Here is an 11,697-nt window from a genome sequence, read left to right as displayed (position 1 = left end):
AGTGCTCCTTTAGAGTACACACCCTCTGGCCTCAGACCCTTTGCCTCCTCCTCCTCCTCCCTGCTGTCTTACTCCACCCCATCGAAGCCACAATGAACAAATTTATCTTCCAAAGGTCATGTAGTAACAAACCACATACATTATGCAGCCAAGGTTCAACCCTAAAGCCCACCTCTGATGACCAATCCACATTTCTAGCTTTTCTCTGAATTAGATTTTTCTTTTGGTCCTCAAGTGTCTTTGTTTTGTTAAATACACACTATTTTTGTTGACTTACAGCAATAGGCTTCAGGAGCTGGCTGCTCAATCAAGACTTGTTCATTGCTTTAGCACAAATACGACTAACATTATGTCCCTTTTCCAGGTTTTAGCCATAAATTCAAAAGCAAAAAGCTTTAAGAAAAAATTTTATTTAAAAAAATTCTAAGTATTAGAGTAAACACACAAGGCATTTAAAAAATGATTTTCCCAGTTTGTTTACTGGCTCAGTTCTAGCACTGTCCTGGTAAAGGCCTCAGAGACTTCACCTGTGAGGTCTGGCCTCATGGGTAGGGATTTTTACTGTACTGAAGGGAAGCCAGCTGAAGCCGAGCTCTGAAGCGCTCAGCTTCCAGTTCCCTGAAGAAAGCGTCGTCATCGTTCTGCGTTATCATGTGTTGTAGTTGGTGAGTTTCCTTTTCCATCTTAGACCGTAGCTCCCTCTTCACCTTGTGTAATGTCTAGAAGAGAATCCACAGCATCCTGTTACTCACATGTATCCAGGCCCTCTCCACCTTCCAGCTCCTCAAACTCCTCCGGTAATTTTAATAACTTAGCAGCAGCTCTTATGGAGCTCTGAATAAAGTCACAGTCATAGGGTAAATGTCTCGTAGATGGATATTCTTATTAGTACTCTTTCCATTCCTTTAAAAGATATAATAAATATAGATATTTCCTAAAAATGTAAATATATCCTGTTATTACCTGGGCCTGGGATTTCTCTCTGGCTTTGAGTTCCTCACGTTCCTGTGATATGGCTTCTGCCAGCAATGAAAACTTTATAGGGAAGAAAAAAACAAATCTTGTATTTAATATTTACAGCCCCAATGTAGCAATTCTTGTACTTAATGTTCATAGGTTTAAAATATTTCCATTATTTTAATGGAAATAGGGCCATATATACCATATACTATGGGCAAGCACTAGCTTATCTTAAATCTCAGTCTTAAAAAAGTGGGGTCAGTGTAACCTGTAGAATGAACAGTTCTGAATTAACGTGAGAGACTGATTGTCACTGGCCTAAGCCAACCTTCTGGGAAAGCTGCTCACTGCAGTGAGCCCACCTGGTTCTTGTAGTAATTCTCCAGTGAGTCCAGTTCATTCTGGTGCTGTCTCTTTTCCTCATCTCGCTTTTCTTTGGCATAGTTTCTTAGGTCTCGTAATCTTTGCTTCTGAATTTGTAAACCTTCTTCAAACAGCTTCTTAAATATCTGTTAGTTATTTAACCATAAAGATATATTTATGTTGCACTTGCATTTAGGAACATAATCATTTTACTTAGTTAGAGGTATATACAGATTGTATTTCACAAAGATTTTTTTTAAATGACAGTATTATTCAAAAGTGTGTACCTCAGTAGGTTTTCGTATATTCAATGTACAACCATCACCCCCAGTTTCAGAGCATTTTCATCACCCCAAAAAGAAAAGCCACACCCATCAGCAGTCACTCCCCATTCTCCATTTACCCCTGGCACCACTAATCTATTTCCTATCTCTATTGATTTGCCTACTTTAGACACTTCTTTTTCATTTAGCATTATCACAGCAATATGTCAGTACTTTTTCCCTTTTTGTTACCAAATAATATTCTACTTGAATATATATTGTATAAGTAACATTTCTTCATCTGTTAAATCTGATGGACATATGGGTTTCCCCCTTTTTGGTTATTATAAATGGTTCTGCTACGAACATCTGTTTAAAGGTTTTTATGTGGATACATATCTAGAAATGACATTACTGGATCACATGTTAACTCCATGCCCTTTTGGTAACCTTTCTCCAAAGCAGTTGCACCCCAAAGCAGTTGCACCATTTTATACACCAGTCCTGCAGGAGGCTCCAATGTTACATCCTCACCAACTTGTCTGTTTTAGCTCTCCTAGTAGGTGAATGGTCTCACGGTTTTGATTTGTATTTGTTAATAACTAATGGTGTTCACCATCTTCTCATCGCAAAGCTCCCTTCCTTAATGCTTTCAGAAAAGAATTTTTAAATAGCCATGTACATAAGTCAAGAACCCCAGAGCAGAAATGTGCTGTACTTAAACAAGTGTGTGACTGTGAAGGAGGTAGGTGGCATTTCAGCAGCCATAGTAAAGCAAGTGTTCAAGGGGCTTGTCTTCCCTTCATAAGAAAAAAAACATTTTTTTTATTTTTAAAGACAGGGTCTCACTATGTAGCCCAGGCTGGCTTGGAACTCAGTATGTAGATAGACCAGGCTGGCCTCAAATTTACCATCTTCCCACCTCAGCCTCCCAAGTGCTGGGATTAGAGGCATGCTCTGTAAGAAGGGGCTCATCTCCCTCCCCCCAGGCCACTAAGCAACAGAGCTGCAGCTCAGCAGGAACAGGAAATGGCACTGAGGTCTTTAAGCAAAGCTTGAGTTGTCAAGAGTATTTGGTCAGCAGTGTCTTTTTCTAGAAATATCTCAGGTATTTAGTCCAATAATGAATATAATATTTACTCCAGAGACAAAGCTTACTGATAATTTGGGATCCCCAAAGATTAAATCATTTCATCTCGATCAGGATGAGACGGCAAATACCTTGTGAAAACAGCTCACAGCACAGTAAGCTATTCTTGATTTTATGTGGAATCCTACATCAGACCTTAATTCCCCAACCCCTGCATCAGCTGTACTGGAGGAGCATCTATGTGTTGGAGGTCAAGGGAATCAAGACTTCAAATTAAGAAAGGGCTGAGTCTGAGAACAGATGGCAATGCACAGCAGGGGCAGGGGTGGGGTGGGGCAGGGAGTAAAATGAAGCATGGAAAAGAGCACTTTTGGTGGTCAGCAGAACGTAGGATCTGGATTCAAACTGAGACAAGAGTCACAAAAACAGAAAGTAGTCCTGAAGGGTAACAGACAACATCTGCCTCCTTACCAGTGCTGGACAAACTTACCATCTCTTCCCGGGTTCTCATTCTCATCATTTTTGCACGCAACTGAACTCTGTAGTCATCATAATATTTTCGTGCACGAACAATTTGTTGACGATTTTCTTTTATCTTTGATTGGGTCAACTTCTGTCTATGAATGCGGTCCTTGAAGTCTTGCTAGAAAAAGGGCCAAGAACCAGAGGAAGGACGAGTTTTGAGTTTGTTCTCCATCCCCTCAACTCTCATCATGATGCCTTCAAGAAGTAAGCCAAGCATGGTGGCCCAGGGACCTACTGCCTGGGAATAGAATGAAAGGCCACCTGCTCCAGGAATCCTTCAGCCTTTGTAGTCTCGTCACCTCAATGTACAGAGCAGCCCCCACTGTGCAAAGAGCAGCCTGACCCCGAGCACTCCTGAGTGAGGGCCTCATCACCCCCCCACCCCAGGCCACTAAGCACATGGATGCAGCTTAGCAGGAGGCGGCAAAGGGCATTTTGAGGCTTCAAGCAAAGCTTGAGTTGAGAGCAATTAGGCCATAACCAAGGAAGTTAAGAAAATACCTGACAAAGCAGTAAGGATTAAGTGGGCCATGGGCATAAAGTCTCCACCTCAAGTGGTTTTGTTTGTTTTGTTTTTCCCCATAGCAAAATACCACATGCGAGTCTTAATGGCTTTTTGGAACTGTTTAGGATTCTAGTTCTTGAGGCTTATCTACTCTACACCCAACCAAAGATCTTTAAATCTCTTCTGACAGATGATCTTACCTGTCCTCTCCCTTCACTCTACTTACAGGGAAAAATGGTCCCAATCCAAACTATAATGAAAGGTAGCAAACTATCTCAGAGATAGTCAGAGAGATACTGAGAGTCAGAACAGGGCAAAAAGCACCAAGCTCTAATGACTCGGCACCTAGAAGAGGCTGTAGAGGTTCAGAACTGAGCTAAATCTCAACTGTACCCACTGCTTATCATGGCAAGACCCAGGAAAGTTAAAAGTCTCAAAGCCTATGGGTTTTCCTTCATAGAAAATATCTTCTCTAATTTGCCACTAGACTAATTAAAATGGGATATAAAGTACCTAGCATGTCCTCCCCTACCCCCATCAATTTTGGTTAAAGCCCTAGATACTTCTGCAGTAAGTGCTGGAAGTAAGAGTATATGCTGCCTAGCTAGTACCCGATACAGGAAATAAATACAACTTTTAAGTTCAAAATTACAAAGTCCAACTTTCCATTGACATACCAGTCTTTTGTTATGTTCATATTCTTTCTTGACAAGGGCAGTAAGGAGGTCATGCCTTCTTAGGACTGCTTCTATCTTTAAGGGGGGGACATAAGGCAAGCAGGTTAAGAATGCCATTGAAGGACAAGCTCTCCTCTTGGGTTTATATTCTTAGACTCAAACTGATGCTAACTTACTTCATCCTGGAGTTTCTTCCTTGATCGATTTTGTCTATATGCATCATTTTTGAGCTGTTCAGTCTGTGCAATTTGCTGTTTCCACATTTTGCTTAGTGTTGGGCCAGAAACATAGAGAAATGGAAACTGCTCCAGCATAAGAGGCAAGAGACTGTGTTCATTTACTTTCACTGAAAGGAAATGTGAGAGGCTCTTAATCTGAGCAACTTGCTGCCAAGAACGCTCCCCTGACCCGACCTTCCTGGAAGACCAAAGCTTAGTCAATCGACGTGGTGCTGATCCTGACAGGAATTATTCGAAATATACTTTTTTTCCCCCTTAAATCCACATCCCCCCTTGCCCCACTTCTTTGGGCAATACTGGAGTTTGAACACAGGGCCTTGTGCTTGCTTGGCAGGCATGCTACCACCTGAGTCACTGCTCCAGCCGAGTTTCGCGCCCTACAGAAAACCAGCCATATGGCAGTGATAAAAAGGAACTTTCTGCTGCTAAGTGATGGATGTTAGTTTTCAGTGCTGTGTCCTTGGAATGCAGAATATACTTCAAAGGTCGCCAGTTTTCCATAAAGTACAATTTTGTGGTTCTTACTTGGAACCGCTTTATTTGAGTTTGGGAAGCCACCTCTTGGACTCGGAGCTGTGGTTTTTCGAGAGTAAATCTTCCAGGGCTGACTTTGTTTTGGAGTTCCTTTATGAACACCTCTGTATATTTTTTCCTTAGAAGCAGACATAAAACAGAATAGAAATAAAACAGAGGGCTAACTCATAATCATCTTAAATGTTACCTGCTGACAAAAATAGTGAACGAATCTCTAACCAAACCTTACTTCAAACTTTTTAAATCTGGTTAATGTTCATCTATTCTACATTAAAGACATATTTGTCCTCTGGCATCCCGTGGAATTTGAAAAAGCACTGAATCTTTTTCAAGTTTCAGCCACTGTAGTCCCATACACCCTAAGTAAAACCACTATTAATGTTTTGATGTCCTTGTTTCTTTGACAACCTTTTCCCAAGCAACTATACAGCATGCTTAGTTGTAACCACACTGAACTTTAGAGCCAGTTTTTTCATTAACAGCATTTTCCCCTGTGTTTTCACTTGGTTTCTATAATTGTCCGTTTGAAAGGCACTGAACACTTAGGCTTTGGGTTACAGAGCTCCTGGGGTTCACTGTCTTACTCCTTTAACTTTGTCACCCAAGACCATACTTTAATCTTCTGGTGAGCTGCTAAGCAGTAGAAACCCTTAAAAACTGATGGAAGTTTTAGGCAGATGGAAAAAACACTAGTTTTCTTTGCTACCATTTCTTGCTCTATCTAAGCAATTTGACTAATTCACAAAGAAGAGAAAATTCTACACCTTTTTTATTTTTCTTGTGGTGTCAGAAATTGAACCCAGAGCCTCGGCATGACAGTCAACTGCTATATTCCTCAGCCTTGGAATCCTGCCTTTTCCCAAAGAACTAATGATTAAGGCCATATTGGTCCTTTTTTCTTTTAAAAAGACCACCTGTATTTTCCACTGATATGATCAAGTGGCAATTACTACATGGGAGACTTTTACCCACTGTTTCCTCCTCGCTGTTGTCTTTTATCACTTGAGATCCAATATTCTCTTGAATTTTATTTTTTCTTAGTTCCCTTTCAAATGCTTCAGTTAATACCTAGAAAGGAAAAGGTCATATAATACTATAGTTCTTAAAAACATATTCAAATGAAGATGAAGGGGAAAAAAACTCACCTAGGATCCTATTACCCTTAAGATGTTGGGCTCATTCACATTTTTTAAAAAAAGTTCATTTCAGGCTCTGTATCATAAGTACTGCTTTAACAGAAATGTAACTAGAACACCAAATTTGACATAATGCATTTTTTTGTTCTTATGGGTTTTATAACTATTTTGATAACTCTTTCGAGTGGAAGTTAACATCCTAAGTTAAGTACTGAGTAGAACTATTTTAAGACATCTGAATTAACTTCACTTTTCACCATTGTAAATACTACATTATAAAACCCATTATGGAAAACAGCTAAGTGTTCCAAATTCACACAGCATTTCAAGATCCCTGCTCCACAGCAGAATGTGTTCTTGGTATCTGTACCAGTCCTTGTCAGAGCCCAACCATCTCCTCTGCTGGGCACTTTCTCCTGTTTAATCTACCTTAATTTCCTCCATCTCTGACAGTCTTTGAAAATACCAACCCACAATGATCTCCTCCTTCTTAATCCACTTAACACTGTCCAGGTTATTTTCATGAGTGTAATTTTTATGTTCTATTCATAAATTACATCACATAATTCTCTACCGTCCATTCAGATGCAGCCATACAAAGTGCACTTTAAACCTTTAATCAGTGGCGTACTCACAGTAGCACTGGCTGAGGGGATATGGTTCTCCTGCTGCCAATGGCAGTTGAGATGAGGACGTACCTTAGCTTGGAATTGGCGGGTGTCTGATGCTTTTGGCTTGTGCTGCCTTGTTCTCTCGATCTGGTACTGTTTGAGTTTGTTTGATGGAGCTGGAGAGAGCGAATGGGACCTGAAAGGTGGCTTTCTGGGTGTGGAAAGTCCTGTAACACAAAAAGGCATTTCACCATTATTTCCTGACAGTTAAAAATGGTAAGCTGAAAACCAAATGGTTGGTTCTTACCAAATCCAAAGAGAATATTGAGTAAACATGGTACATGGACTCTTTTGTAATTTGTATTTGTATGTTTAGTCATATCAAGTAAACAGACAAATGGACATATATGTGCCAACTCAAAATAGTTCCAGAAAGACAGAAAGGAACACTTATTGCAAGTAAGTACTTAGGTTGTATATTCAATGTTGAGCTCATGGAATGCTTTCTGTGCATAAAGTCCTACAGAAGGTGCTCTTGGTGATGGAGAAAAATAGGGAGGGAGAAAGGTGAGCTATCTGAGCTTTGTATCTGCTGTCCTTTTTCCTGTCCAGGTCCTGAGGAGGGGTGTAAAAATGTGCAGAATATCATATGAATACTTACAGAGCTGCGTGCCTCTAAGCAAAACTTAACAGAGGCAAACAGTCCTGAGTTTTCCCTCAAGGGTAAACAGTGACATATGTGCCAGTGTCAATGGAGCACATTGTCTCAACTCAGTTACACAGCAGCTACAATGAATAACCCGGATCTCCAAGTATCAACAAAAATAAATATATGCACTATCTATGTAAAATGTAAGTAATATGTAAAAATAAATATATGCAGTATCTATGTAAAATTTAAAAAGAACATAGAATAGTATATTTTGACAAGTAATGTATAAGTTAAAGTATAAAAGCGGTGGTAAGAAGAAATAACACCACTGTTACCTGGATACCCTTTTTTATCCTTTCATCTATTTATGAAGTACTTAAAATGAGAAAGTCGTTAGTAGTTCATATGGATGCCCCATCTAGGCCTCTCTGAGGTAAGTACCTGGCTTTAGCTTCTTTGGCCCATACTCCATGATGCTGTCACTGTGCTGAGACAGTGCCTCCTCATTTCCACTGTCCACTTCTTCATTTCCAGTGTGATGTTCTTTACGATCCGTCTTTTCTTTAATTCGATCACCTAGGGCACTTTTTAACATCTGTTGGGAAAATTCTTTTCAACATCTTTCTTTGATTTCAACAGAATGTAAACTGGTAGGAGTAGACAGGTTTCATTTATTTTTTTTGATTGTTTTTTATTACTGTTTTGAGACAGGGTCTCAATATGTAGCCCAGGATGGGCTTGAACTTTCAATCCCCCTGCCACCCAATCTCAATACACACTGAAAAACAGGACTTGCCCAATCCAGTTCAGAGAGCCGTTGAGAGAGTTTCTCTGACACTGCGTGTAGTTCTTGCTCTGTTAACCTCTTTCTTGGCCTCTGGGGGAAAGGTGAATCCCACGATGAGGCTGAAGCTCTGTTTTCATTCCTGTTAATAAAGTGGCCATATGACATTTATGTAGCCATTTAAGTCGTTCAAAATAACTGTAACACATCCTTTAATAAATACTTCACGTGGTTTCCACAGCTAAATTTGGAGAATTGTACCCTTTATTTTTCAAATCCTTATGCAAATCAACAGTAAACACCAAAGTCTATTGCAATCATTACCTTTTTCCTTTGGGAAGCTTCCTTGTCCTGGGGCTTTGAACCTGTGCTAGATATATTTCCTGTTCGCTATCGTTAGGCAGCTTGGAAGTTAAGGTAACTTTATCTTCTGGTTCCTATTAACAACAGAAAAGAGTTGATTTGAAAGAGCTAGAAAGAAGTCACACAGAACAAGGACCGATGACACAAGGCCGGGTCCTTCAATCTCCATGTTGATTTGTTTTTTGTTTTTTGTTTTTTTGAGATGGGGTCTTGCTATCTCGCCCAGGTTGGCAATCTTCCCACCTCAGCCTTCCAAGTGCTGGACTACAGGAACGTGCCACCCACCCAATTCCATGTTTGTTTTTAAACACAGTTGTTTGTCAGAACACCACATTGATACCTAACGTCAAAGTACTGGAGCGCAGTGTCTATCAACTTGTGTTCAGAGAAAAAGTATGGCTCAGGATGTCATTCTAAATGAGGCAGGCAAGGGGCTCTCAAACATGAGATTCAGGGTTGTAGTTACACATGGTCAATACAAAACGATCAGATCCCAAATGGAAAGTATTCAAGTTGTTATCTTTTGTACCAAAGAGTCAACAGGGACTGTCCAAAATTAATGCACTTAAAACAAAGATGAAACCTCCCAAAATAGAAACTCTTGATATTTTTAATGACTTATTTCTTAATCTTAAAGGGAGTCATGTTTGTTTTGGTGCTGGGAGTGGAGCTAGGGCCTCACACATGCTAAGTAGAGTCTATCCTTCTACTTAAATACTTTTTAGTAAATAACAAATATAATCACATTTTTAAGTTTTTTAAATGAAGTTTAAAATAAATGAAGTGCCCAGCTCAATGAATTATTCCAAAATGAATATTCTCATTCACTGCAACCCAGATGAAGAAACAAGAGTGTTGCCAATAATTCAGAGGCCCTCCCACTGAACTCCCCCAAAGGTAACTATTAGCCTATAACCCCATTTTTCTTTATTTATTCATTTTCTTATCTGTACAGAATGTTTAGAATGATAGCTGTATTGTGCTAATGATGCTTATTTTATCTTTGTACTTTTCCTACATTGTTTGAATTTTTTTTCTTTTTTCTTTTCTTGTTGCAGTACTGAGTTTGAACTCAAGGCATCAGGCTTGCTAGGTAGACGTTCTACCACTGAAGCCACAACCCTAAACTCTTTGTTTTGGTTACTTTTCAGATAGGGTCTCAATGTTTTTTGCTTGGGCTGGTCTTGGATTGCAATCCTCCCACATATGCTTCCTGCCTAAGTGGGACCACAGATGCACACAACCATGCTTGGCTTGATGGTGAAGACAGGTGGGAGGGGGGGGTGTTGTCTCACTAACTTTTTTTTTTGCCCAACCTGGCCTCTAATCTTGATCCTTCTAATCTCTGCCTCCTGAGTAGTTATCATTATAGGCATGTATCACCATGCTTTGTTTGAATTTCTTAATGAGAATGTATCATTGTTTATAAATTCACCCTGGCACGTATCTTCCTATTCTTTCTAGGAAGCTAGGGAGAGGATGACAGCATGATTTTTCTTTTCCCCAAGAAAGGAGTAAAAGCAAGTAGGCAAGGTATTACCAATGCATCATGCTAGGTGGTGGGAATACAGATGGATGGCTGTTTTCTTTCTGGTATCTTTACAGTCCTTTATTATTTAATTAGGGACATACAAAATGGGTTTTGAAGCCAGAATGCCTGAGTTCAAATCCTGTTTCTGCACTTGCTGTTTAACCTCAGACAAGATACTAACCTCTCTACATCAACTTTCCCATGGAAAATATAGTACCCATTCCAGAATTGTTTTGAGGAAAACATTCTTCAATATCTGTGAAGTACCCGGAACTGTGACAGATAACATTCCATATGTACTGGCTCTTATTTCCCCTTCACAGACTCGTTTTGTCTCTGTCTTCCTAACAGTGCTTTGATTGGTGCAGTATCACTGACTTCTCTTCTAACAGAGGCTCCCTTAAGTATGCAGGCCTTTGGGGCTCAGGGTGTATGTGGCTGAGTGGAAGAGCATATGCTTAGCATAAACAAGGCCCTGGGCTCAACGGCCAACACTAAAAGTAGAAAAATATATGGAATTCTAGCCAATTGCAAGCAAGTTTTTCCACTTACCACAACAACTGCAGTGTGCTCTCCACTAGAATTTACAGCAGGGGAGCAGTAGCTTGAGCGTAAGTACTCCTTTCCTATGGGGCAGGGTGCTCGCGGTTCTGAAGGGTGGTAGGGAGGGTGTAAAGGAATAGCTGGTCGGATAGGCTCCCCTAGCTTTCTAGCACTTGGAACCATGCTCACAGAAGGGCTTTCTGTTGGTAAGACAAATGAAAGTGGATCTTATAATGAAATTCTGAGAGAAAAATCCTTTTACATATACATATCTATATATAAACATTCTTTTTTGTGTGTGTGTGGTGCTGGGGATTGAACCCAGGGCCTCACATGTGCTAGGCAAGCACTGTATCTCTGAGCTCTATCCCCAGCCCAGGAATATTTTTCAAACTTGTTTAAAATGAAGCACATACACAGTAAACTGCAGATGTGTATTTAGCCAAATAGGGATTTAATTAAGTCAGTATGAATGTAATTTTAATGTTCTTATCATAAAAGTATTCCCTGAAAGTTATTTTACAATAATGAAAAACTAGAGGCAGCTTAACGGCTTGAAGAGCAGCTACATACATTTCCAGTAGCTGGAAAGCTAGCTAGCCATTAATAGAGTTTATGTAATAATACCGTATGAAAATTCTATGGGTAACAATAAGGAAGGAGAGTGTTTTTCCAGTTACAATACAGATGATATGCAAACGTATCAGAAACCCTTATTGTCTTTAAAAGAAAACAGTCTTTGAGAGGACTTAGGTAGTAAAATAGTTGGCACAACAATATGGAACCAAAGATCATGTTAAGCAGAAATCAGAGCTTGTAATAACAGCAAACATTTACAGAAAATAGCATGTAAAAACAAAAAGAATCTCAGAACTGGGCAATAAAAGCAAAGAGGCTACTAGCAACAGAGAACCTCCCCAG

At 39.8% G+C, this 11,697-nt stretch overlaps 1 protein-coding gene across 2 annotated transcripts in view; it reads right to left on the bottom strand.

Annotated features, from left to right (window-relative positions):
• Nucleotides 1–389: 389 nt before the first annotated feature.
• The window catches only part of Cep95 (centrosomal protein 95), a 24,918-nt gene continuing 13,610 nt past the window's right edge, over nucleotides 390–11,697 (bottom strand). Inside the window, exons 8-20 of one of the 2 annotated variants that reach the window (XM_074045449.1) lie at nucleotides 10,786–10,976; nucleotides 8,664–8,776; nucleotides 8,352–8,481; nucleotides 7,997–8,150; nucleotides 6,991–7,130; nucleotides 6,129–6,224; nucleotides 5,148–5,274; nucleotides 4,560–4,729; nucleotides 4,384–4,458; nucleotides 3,167–3,319; nucleotides 1,323–1,469; nucleotides 964–1,035; nucleotides 390–719 (exon numbers count right to left, since the gene is read on the bottom strand). In XM_074045449.1, coding sequence (XP_073901550.1) covers nucleotides 543–719; nucleotides 964–1,035; nucleotides 1,323–1,469; nucleotides 3,167–3,319; nucleotides 4,384–4,458; nucleotides 4,560–4,729; nucleotides 5,148–5,274; nucleotides 6,129–6,224; nucleotides 6,991–7,130; nucleotides 7,997–8,150; nucleotides 8,352–8,481; nucleotides 8,664–8,776; nucleotides 10,786–10,976 — 1,745 coding nt within the window. In that variant the 3' untranslated portion in view covers nucleotides 390–542. The remainder of the gene's footprint in view (nucleotides 720–963; nucleotides 1,036–1,322; nucleotides 1,470–3,166; nucleotides 3,320–4,383; nucleotides 4,459–4,559; nucleotides 4,730–5,147; nucleotides 5,275–6,128; nucleotides 6,225–6,990; nucleotides 7,131–7,996; nucleotides 8,151–8,351; nucleotides 8,482–8,663; nucleotides 8,777–10,785; nucleotides 10,977–11,697) is intronic. The other variant, XM_074045450.1, reaches the window with a different exon arrangement.

Source organism: Castor canadensis, chromosome 11, assembly GCF_047511655.1.
Source record: "Castor canadensis chromosome 11, mCasCan1.hap1v2, whole genome shotgun sequence".
NCBI classification, from domain to species: domain Eukaryota; kingdom Metazoa; phylum Chordata; class Mammalia; order Rodentia; family Castoridae; genus Castor; species Castor canadensis.
The sequence above is the reverse complement of the archived record's forward strand: the minus strand, read 5'-3'. Positions and strand labels throughout refer to the sequence as shown.